The sequence below is a fragment of the Melozone crissalis genome, unplaced genomic scaffold (genome assembly GCF_028551555.1).
Source record: "Melozone crissalis strain CALT ecotype California unplaced genomic scaffold, PUWL_Pcris_2 ptg000016l_1, whole genome shotgun sequence".
Classification (NCBI taxonomy): domain Eukaryota; kingdom Metazoa; phylum Chordata; class Aves; order Passeriformes; family Passerellidae; genus Melozone; species Melozone crissalis.
In genome coordinates, this window is record NW_026535794.1 from 28,447,974 (window position 1) to 28,458,132 (window position 10,159).

At 43.6% G+C, this 10,159-nt stretch overlaps 1 protein-coding gene across 2 annotated transcripts; it reads left to right on the top strand.

The window, feature by feature from the left end:
- Window positions 1-6,079: 6,079 nt before the first annotated feature.
- On the top strand, window positions 6,080-9,287 carry ARL4A (ADP ribosylation factor like GTPase 4A). Of its 2 annotated transcripts, none has more exons than XM_054274114.1 (2): window positions 6,080-6,114; window positions 6,765-9,287. In XM_054274114.1, exon 2 carries the CDS (start codon window positions 6,831-6,833, stop codon window positions 7,431-7,433), a length of 603 nt encoding a protein of 200 aa, XP_054130089.1. In that variant the 5' UTR covers window positions 6,080-6,114; window positions 6,765-6,830; the 3' UTR covers window positions 7,434-9,287. The 2 variants fall into 2 exon arrangements, with proteins under 2 accessions (XP_054130089.1, XP_054130088.1); XM_054274113.1 differs by lacking the exon at window positions 6,080-6,114 and adding an exon at window positions 6,365-6,538.
- Window positions 9,288-10,159: the final 872 nt, after the last annotated feature.

Consider the following 10,159-nt stretch of genomic DNA (forward strand, 5'->3'; position numbering starts at 1 on the left):
AGCACCAGCTTCTTAGTGAAATAGCGGTAGAAACCAGGGGTTCCTGTAAAAAAAAAGCTTATTTATATTCTTTAAACCGCCCCATAACAAGTCCTATGTCCAGGTTTGGATTTTTGACTATAAACTTTGTATCATATGAAGAGGGGATCTATGTAGAACTCTTATTAATTACACTCTGCTATTAAATGAACAGTCAGTGTGGCTGAGAGTTTTGTCATACAAGTCCTAAACACAAAGATGCTGTTGGGGACAACCCTTCTGCTGTCCCACCCTGTCACAGAAGGTGCATTTCTTGTACACAAAGTGGTCAGGCTGCTCCCCATGTTCCACAAACATGGAGTCACCACCATTACAGCCATCCCATCAGAGGATGAAACAACCGAAATTCACAGAGCTTGGAAGGTGGAGGTTAAATCCTCAGTTACCCTGAGCCAACACTTGCTCAGTGTGACTAAGAACATTTATGAGCTAGCACAGCTTTCTTTCAGCTAACACACCTGAATAGAGTTGAAAATGCAACAAACTCTGACTGTCAGTATCAGAAGAGGCTTTTTGTTTATTAGTCTGCTGTATGGCATTATGTTTATTTATTAAAATGAAAGTAGCAAAATATAGATGTTAGACTTCATGTGAAGGTAAGTAAGAAATGACAGTAAGTTTAATTAACTGGTCTACACACAGCAACTCCATCTCCTACTGCTCTAAGCTTATTGTGAGGAAATAAATTAGATTTTCTACCATCAACTACTTTTTAATAATCAAAGCAAAGTAGTTAATGCAGCATGTAAGTTATCATAAAAGAATTCAGCAGATGTAGCAAAGATGATAAAAGGCTTCTTTGTGCAAAAAAATTTGTACATCAATTTAAGAGATAGTCTTAAGAGCAAAAAGTCATGTGTTGCAATTTGTCAGTTATTTCATTCTAACTGCTCATATTCAAGGAGGTTCTCAAAATTCATGGTGAAACTGCTGTAATATTTTATGTACCATGCAACAACTCAAAGCAATACTTTCAGAACCATGTGACAATTCAAAGCAGTACTTTTTTAGCTCTGAGATCTAGAGTATAGTTGAAGAGAAGTAACTTCAATTTTTGAATGTACAAGTGAGCTACAGTTGGTTACTGTAATAATGAACATTATTGCTATTACACAAACATTAATACATAAGGTCTGCCATGTCATTGTACTGAAATGCAACTGATTTTCTCTTTCATACACATTGAGAAATCTGCTTGATTTCCACACAGAGCAGCAATAACTGGTGGTGTGAGGCTGCTCACACATCTCTCTCATGAAGATGGGGGTAGGGATCCCATTGCTGTAGATCAGCTACCTGTAGAGCCCTTGCAATAATTCCATTCTTCCTAGGACTTCATTCCTTTGTGTCTGACAACTAATTCAGCTCTGTGATGCAGCTGGTTCCTTCCTATCCCTCCTTCAGCATTTGCTCATATTTGCTTCTGTCTTTTGCTGTTCTTTAGTTCTGGCCATGCTCCTCTGCATCTGCAGTACATGGCATCAGGATCATTTGTCTGATGTTTCATTTTTCATTTGACTTGAATCAAATTTGCTACACACAGTATGTGGTGCTATTAAAAAATAACTCTAAGGAGATTAGCTAATGGTATAGGATAATAAATGCCATTAGCCTGTTCTTCAGAATGAAGATATTTAATGAAAACAAAAGGAATATGGTGCATATCTAGCCATGGAAATTCAAGCCCACTATCATTGCTTCAGAAGGAATTTCTCATCTCCTGCATCACTAGATGTGGTTGTATAACAACAGTCATACTTACCTGAGTGGAATTTAACTTTAAAATGACCAGCACTAATGAAATCTCTGATTTAATGTCCTGCTACGGTAAACCTCTCATGAATGCTAGATTTAATTTCCAAGAATTGCTATTTCCATATGAAAGACGATTTCTTGTGAAGAATACACGCAACCTTGCAAGTAGATGTTTGATGATCCTTTGCATTTTTATTATCTGGGCACTGTGAGACAGCTCCTGCAGTGAAGGAGGTGATATGTATTAAAAGGTAACCTAAATCTCTGCTGGGTAATAATATTAAAATTTCCAATAATCTTATCTTTCCACTGTAAGCCAATTCTTTCTTGGCAACACTTCAACCAATTTCATGGTCCATATCCCTAATAAGGACTATCTAAGTTTCTCAGAAGCAGTTAATAATTGCAGCATTGGAAGCCTGGCCCCTCAAACCTGCCTTGAACCAAAATTATGTCCAGGCCATTAAGGAATTAAAAAACCACCAAAAAAACAAAAAACCAAAAACCAAACTACTTTATCATAGTGAAGAAGCTGCATGCTATACAGGTACTGCTTCTTTTTCTTGAAACACAATGACTTGTCCCCAGCCCTGCCCTCTTCTAAGTGGAAAATATTTATAGCATATATGTAAGAAACCTATGTAGAAAATAATATATTACTATTTACACTGGTGCACTGTGTAAACAGGAAAGGGGAGAAGGCTTTTAGCCCATAGAAGCTGAAGCTGCACTTGTTTTCATGAGCTAAGGAATGCTTAGAACGAACTCAGATCTGTAGAGATTAGATAGGAAATGAGAAAAGTATCAGTATGTGAAATTACCCATACACAGAAATTAGGCACCTCCTTATTTTGCATTTAAAATTCTGCATGTGGCTCGAGGCTTTCACCATTGTTTCCTCTTACATGTATCTTGCAGTTATTTTCAGCTGTCATCTAGGAACAGCCCACTCCCCCATACAGCTACACACTTGGAAGAGTGAAAGGTGCTTTCTGTAGAGCTCCTTCATTCAGGACATCTACAGGATAATCAGAGCCTTGCTTTACCCTTACCTTCAATTATCAGAGGTTGAATGTGCCAACTCTTCTACAGTCCCACTAATTTAGATACCATTACTCCACAGCACCTGCCCAGTCTGCTCGTTTGACTTCTAAAGCAGCATGAAGTGTCTGGGAGGAGCTGATCCACTTGGATTGTTATTTAATAGCTGTTTTGCAGAAGTGCCTACAGGCATTAATTAAGATCAAGGTGCAAAGAAGACTTACAGTGAAAAATAGTCTCAGCCCCAGAGAGATCATAATTCACTTCATAGCAAGTTACAACAGGTAAATGTGATAAATTAACTGTAGGGAGTGTCCAGGCATTTTCTGGAGAGCATAGATTATTTCCATGTATATATTTACAAATACAGGTATGCTCATGTTGTTGAAGATACTAATTTCTGTCTAATCTTAAAATGACCTCCCTGATGGCATAAAACTCTTTTTACAAGATTTATGAGACTCCTTCTCATACCCACTGTGTTGGATACACTATATCTTAGAAAAAAACACCAGTTCTTTATCCCTCCCTTTCCAATAAAATATTATGTATTGACTGCTTTTCAGCAGAACAAGAGATAAAAACAAGCCTTATGCATCTTATGTTTAAAATCAAAATACCTGCCATGAGGGTAGGAGCTAGCCAAGATCCATTCTCATAGGATTAATTGTAAAATGTATTATTAGGAAGCCATGTTAAAGTTTGAATGCATCTTGGTAACAGTCACACATGCAGGTTTAGGATACCATAATATCTAATAGGGTTATTTTTCCAGTAAAAATAGGGGATAGTTAATTTTGTAGGTGGAGGTAAAGGTCAATTTGATTTATTTCAGCTTGTCAAGCTTCATGAATAAATATATTATCTGCAGTAATATTCCTTAACAAGGGATTTCTAGCTGGTTTCCTCCCAATTTGGAATTACTGAAAACCATCCATTGAATAATTAAGGGCCAATTTTCCTCTCACTATAGATGCTTTTCTATTACATTGTATGCTATGCAGTTCTTTATATTATGCAAAAGTACTGTAAAATACTGCCAAATCAAAAACCTTACCAGCTGGCCTTAGGGGTAACCTACCCCTCCTTTTCATAGATGTAAAATCACCTTCCTATACAAACAGGCCACTTCCTCAAAAGAGAATCAGCTGCAAGATCAGGATGTAAATAATGAACAAAGATAAAAGCAGTGAAATATTTATCTCAAATGTAAGCAAATTAGAATTTTGCTATTTTTAGTAGGACTAGAATAGGTATCTTAACACTTTAATAACGTGAAGCTTTGCCTACAGCACACGATGGAATTTTTTTTTACTATTATATGTCCCTTTACTATTCAATTACTTCTCTTTTACATAAAATTATCTGTGATTTAAAATATGGACTACCATGCTTTCAAAGGGAAAAAAAAGAAATATGATTGTCTGAATATTCTTGTAAATTAACCCTTTTCAGCAGCCCCATCAAGAAACCCTAAAGTCCTCTAGACAAAAAGGCAAGACTAATATTGAAAATGACCCTTCTCTTTTAGTGAAGCTCAGCTGGTCAAAGATTTGGGTGGTTGCCCAGAGAAGGTGGATGCCCCATCCCTGGAAGTGTCCAAGGCCAGGCTGGATGGAGCTCTGAGCCACCTGCTCTAATGAGATGTGTCCCTGCCCACAGCAGTGGGTATCGCAAATCAAAGGTGAGTCCGACAAAGGGGAGAGAATGATGCATCTGACTCCACTGATAGCAGAAGGCTGATTCATTACTTAATTATACTATATTATTCTATACATCTAAAACTGAACCTGCCGAGCACTCAACCCTGTGCACAACTGCACAGTCCACACACACACACACACACACAAACACACACACACTTGGCCCTGACAGGCCAAGGAAACAAAACATCCTCACTTTGGATAAACAATCTCCATATTGCATTCCACTTTGGCACAACACAGGCACAGCAAGCGATAAGAATTGTGTTTTCCCTTTCTCTGAGGTTCAGAGAATGTGAATCTCAGAAATCCTTGGGAAGAACTGTGTCTTGCTCACCAGGGCTGTAACTAGATGATCTTTAAATGATCTTCCAGCACAAACCACTCTATGATTCTATGATTGTGATACTGACTACAGAAAAACATACACTTGGACTGGTAGAGTAGCACAATAGCTTTAGCTAGCCATTAAACATATGATTTTATTGTAAAGATTGATTCATTAAATTTTTATCTACAGACTGTAGATGAAAACTTTTGCAGCATGCTCTGCTCTGATCCTCCTGAGTGCTGTTTGACACTGGTCCGGGTACACCCGGCACAGGCAGCAGTGACCACCTGCATTGGCACAGCCGTGCAAAGTGCACTGGCAAAGGGCTAAGAGAACCTTAGAGCATGGAGCAGAAGGAGCAGAGGGAACATGGGAGGGAACAGAACCATGTTCGGCAGCAAGAAGAGCTGAGACAAAACACTCCTCCTGCCGGCCTCCTCTAACACCTGTATGCTCTGGAAACAGTGAATGTACTCAATGTGTTATCAGACACTCGTAATTAGTTCTGGGAAACGTTTCACTGCTCCAATCTGCCTGAGACATCGAAATGCAGGATTACTTAACATGTCTCTGTGCTGTGGGAAACCTTTCTTGCAACCTTTCTTAGCCAGGCACCAGTGCGTGCTCACTCAGACCCGAGCACTGCTGCCATCCCTGTGCGCCACGCGTCCATCACAACCGTGTCACACACTACGTTATTCCCGGCCCCTCCCGGCCAGTCTCTCCGGTTTCGCGGGGACAAGTCAAAGGCACATACAGCACGTACCATGGGAGCACAGAGCTAGGCTGGCACTTTTATTTCAGAAGCAGCTCCGAGCCCGCCCGTGCGCTCCCGCCCCAGCCGGGCCGCGTGCCCCGGGCAGTGGCGCAGGTGCGCGGGGATACACCGCCCGGGGCCGGCAGGGGGCGCGCTAGAGTGAAAGCACCTACACCCAATGGGTGTGGGGAGGGGGCGGGGCACAGCAGAGGCGGCCCCAGGGCGGCCGGGACCGCGGTGGAGTGACGGCACCCGCGCCCAATGAACGCGCGCTCTCCCGAGAAGGGGCGGGGCTCTGGGTAGCCGGAGGGGCACTGCCGCTCTCCCGCGGGGCGGGGGCTGCCGTAGGCGGAGGGTGCGGCCGTGCCGGCCTGCCCCGAACGGGCCGCGTGAGGCAGCGGTTCCGCCTCTCGGGAGGGAGCGGAGACTGTTCAAGGCAGGGCGGGGAGCGGCCCCTTCCTGCGGGCCGAAGCGCTCGGCTGCGGACGGTACGATACTCGGGCTCCCCATGAGCGGCCGGCGCCGCCGGCCAATGGGCGAGGCGGAGCGCGGCTCGCTCCCCGCCCCCCGCGCGCGGTCAGGCCAATGGGAGGGCGCGGGGAGGGGCGCGCGGGGCTAGGCGCGCGCTGGGAGGCGCCCCGCCACCAGATGCAGCGGAGAATCACAGGGGCGGCGGCGGCAGCAGCGGCAGGAGCGGAGCGGGAACAGCACCAGCAGCGACTGCGGGAGCCGGAGCCGCAGCAGTAGCGGCAGCAGCAACGACTGCGGGAGAAGCAGCGGGAGCCGCAGCAGTAGCGGGAGCGTCTGCGGGAGCAGCAGTGAGAGCCGCAGCAGAAGTGGCCGCGGAGCAGCAGCGGCGCGTGGCCATGGGGTGGCGGGCAGCGCGCCCCTCCCCGCGCTGAGGGAGCCGCGGTAGGCTTGGGGCGCGGCGAGGGCGGCGGGGGCGCAGGTGCCGGGCGAGCCGCAGTGCCGGGAGCGGCCGCAGCCGCCGGGCGGGGCGGGGGACGTGTGGCGTTCCGCGTCGCGCTGCCCGCGGCCGCCCCCGCAGTTGGGGCGGCGGCGCCGTGGCCGGCGCGTTGCGGCCGCGCAGCCCCGGCGCCGGCGGAGCGGGCTCTGAGGCCGCTTGTGTCGTTGGCAGGATCCGAGCGCAGCCGCGGGAGCCGCCTCTGCTCGTGGCAGCCTGCTGTCACCTTCCCTTCTGGCAATGGGGAATGGACTCTCGGACCAGACGCCGATCCTCTCCAGCCTGCCTTCCTTCCAGAGCTTTCACATCGTCATCCTGGGGCTGGACTGCGCTGGGAAGACGACGGTGCTCTACAGACTGCAGTTCAATGAGTTCGTCAACACTGTCCCCACTAAAGGATTTAATACGGAGAAAATCAAAGTGACGCTGGGCAACTCGAAGACGGTCACTTTCCACTTCTGGGATGTGGGCGGCCAGGAGAAGCTGAGGCCGCTGTGGAAGTCGTACACAAGGTGCACCGATGGCATCGTGTTTGTGGTGGACTCCGTCGACGTTGAGAGGATGGAGGAGGCCAAAACAGAACTACATAAGATTACTAGGATATCTGAGAATCAAGGAGTGCCTGTCCTTATCATTGCTAACAAGCAGGACCTGAGGAACTCTCTCTCCCTCTCTGAAATAGAGAAAATGTTAGCAATGAGCGAGCTGAGTTCTTCAACGCCCTGGCATTTGCAGCCTACCTGTGCAATCATTGGAGACGGACTTAAAGAGGGACTGGAGAAACTACATGATATGATAATTAAGCGAAGGAAAATGTTGAGGCAGCAGAAAAAGAAGAGATGAGTTCTTTTTTGACCTTTGTTTTTTAGGGTAGTTACATGGTCAAAATTTGACGTGAGACAGCTTCCAAAGCCAGGCCTGCCTGTTTGGATGCCGTTAAGCTTAGTTACGTTGAACAATCAGTTGCACAACCTTGCTGTGTACAGGAAGGCTGTGCAGTTGTGGATTTTTTTATTTTTTTTTAACTAGTCTCTTCTGAGTTTTTTGGCTCTGTATTATTTCAGAAGCCCTAATAGATGATGTAATGCTATCAGGAAATGGATGGGTGGGTATATGTGACATGGATGTCTAAATAGCCAAATAAAACGAGGGTTTTCTGCTTAGTGTTGTAGTCATATGTTTGAGGGTGCCCTCTGCAAGCAATTTGCATTGAAGGTGTTCTGTGTTTTTAAACTTCTAATGCTCGTAAGTGGAGTGCTTAGGTGAACATTATACAGCTTTAAAAACATGTATGAAGCTAGTAACCCATAATTTCGTTGAGACTGGTTTTTTACCTTGTTTGAGGATTTTTATGAAAGCTTGGCTACATGTGTAGGTTTTTGTTTTAATTTGGCTCTTTTTGAACTTGATTCATGTTAAGTTCAAACACTTGAAATTTTAAGTGCTGTGGATTCTTCAACTGGTAAAAGAAAGACTTTGACAAGTAAAAACTGTAAACAACACGATGGAGCATGAAAAAGTGGTTTCTCAACATATAGCATGTTTTTTGGTATATAAGGTTCTTATTTTTTTTAGAAGTAGCCATTCATCATTATACAGTGCTAATCAGGTTTAAACTGTTACTCAAAATTAGTAATTTATTTCTGAATGGTGAGTTTTATGTCCTCCTAGCATCAAAAGTCAATGAATTGCAGTAAAGGAGCTATAAAGAACAACTCTGGCTGCTGTGGTTCTAACCACTGCAGCATTCTTTGCCCTATTGGTGACTTTCCTGGCAATATAACATACTTATAATGAGGTAAAGATGGAATTAAAATTAGCAGAGCACATCTTGTATCTCCCCAAAATATCCCATTTTATTAAAGCAGTATTGCTATGTCACTTGCAATGTATGCTTTTTTGTTGTGACTCTTACAGTATTTTGTGGTTAGGAATGTAATAATGCTTTATACACTCAAACATTAGACACTACCGGGGGCGGGGGGGAGGGAAAGGGGGAAGAAGATTTTCAAGATGGGCCTGTGTTCTGCTTTAATTATGCTTTAAGCTGTTCTTGTTTACAGAGTGTGCAAACAGTGTTAACTGGGCAGGATAGTGCTTGACAGAAAAGGGAGGGTAGTTTTTCTTACTGGTACAGAGCTTCAAGTGACTCTTTAGATACTTGGTTAGCAATTAAAAGGGCTAAAGCAGAGCCTGGATTTTTAAGACTAACTTTAGTGGTGCTGTAGAAATTCATCAGAATGTTAGATTATCTTTAAACTTTTGTTGGTAATACCAGACTAAAAAAAAAAGTAGAAACTAGCAAAATCAATTTCCTCCTCTCAACCAGCGAAGTAATGCATTTTTCTTACCTGCTGCCATGTATCAGGAGGATGACAGCTACAAACCGAATGTCAATCAATGTAATTTAGCTGTGTTGAAAAAAAATCAAGCTTTTTAACCAGCAGCTGTTCGACCAGGAGATAACCAAAAATGCACTTTAGTGTCTTCGATAACTGAAAGTGACAGCTGTTTGTGTTTTTTTTTATGACATCTTGGTCCTTTTTGAATAAACTGAAGTAGCTTCCAGTGGAGCTTTTGTATGTTGGTTATATATGTACCTGCACTGGTGACATTGTAAGTCACTTACTCAAGTAATGTCTATATTTATAGAAATGTGGATGACTTCTTAAACCTCAATAAACAATTGAAAACAAGCCTGCAGAGAGAAGGTGTCTGACTTCTTGTGCTGCAGTGGTACTTTCTTAGCAACCTCCATGCACATAGTTCTGCTGTTACTCAAATCAGTATTTCTGTTGAATAACCAAAGTCTTAAAATATGGTGAGGCTTATAAATGTCACAGTGTTAGAAATTGGAGGTATCTCATTGAAGACTTTGGGTCAATGGTATGTCTTTATATTCATGGAAGAAATACCTGCTGCCTTGACTCTTTTCCAAAGTGATGGCTCTTGCACAATTTGAAACATCTTGTATTTAGCTGAGCCTATTTTGTGTTATGTGCAACACTTAATAGGCAATGTTGGGCATATATCACATGTACTCTCAGGTGGTACTTGATTGAATGTCTTTAGCCATGTGTATCTGAATCTGTCTGAGGGATTAATCTGCAGTTAAACCTTGGGTGAATTTTCTTCTGAGAAGTTACAGCAACGAGTAGAATGTGTTGATGTGGCAAGCTTCTAATTATTTTCAGGACCCAAGCATACACAAGAAAAACTTTGTTTAGCCTGCAAATGAAAATGGCTAAGTTTGAACCAGAATATCCAAAATACCAGAATACTCTCTCTCAAAACCCTGATATTTTCATTTTTGTTTATGTAACTGATGGCACATCAAAATGTAGGTTATTCTTAGTCCTGAGGAAAAAGCTATATTAGTGATGCTGAGTCCTGTGAATTTGGTGTATAACTGGTATAATCTGGCTAATACTTTCCTTCCTATTGGATGCACTGTGCTCCTGCGCTAAGGAAGGTGAGATGGCAGGCTGGCTCTTTGTGCCAGGTAAACAAACTGATACCAAATTCTAATTGCTCCATTTTCAGTACTCATTAGGCTTCTATTGGGAATA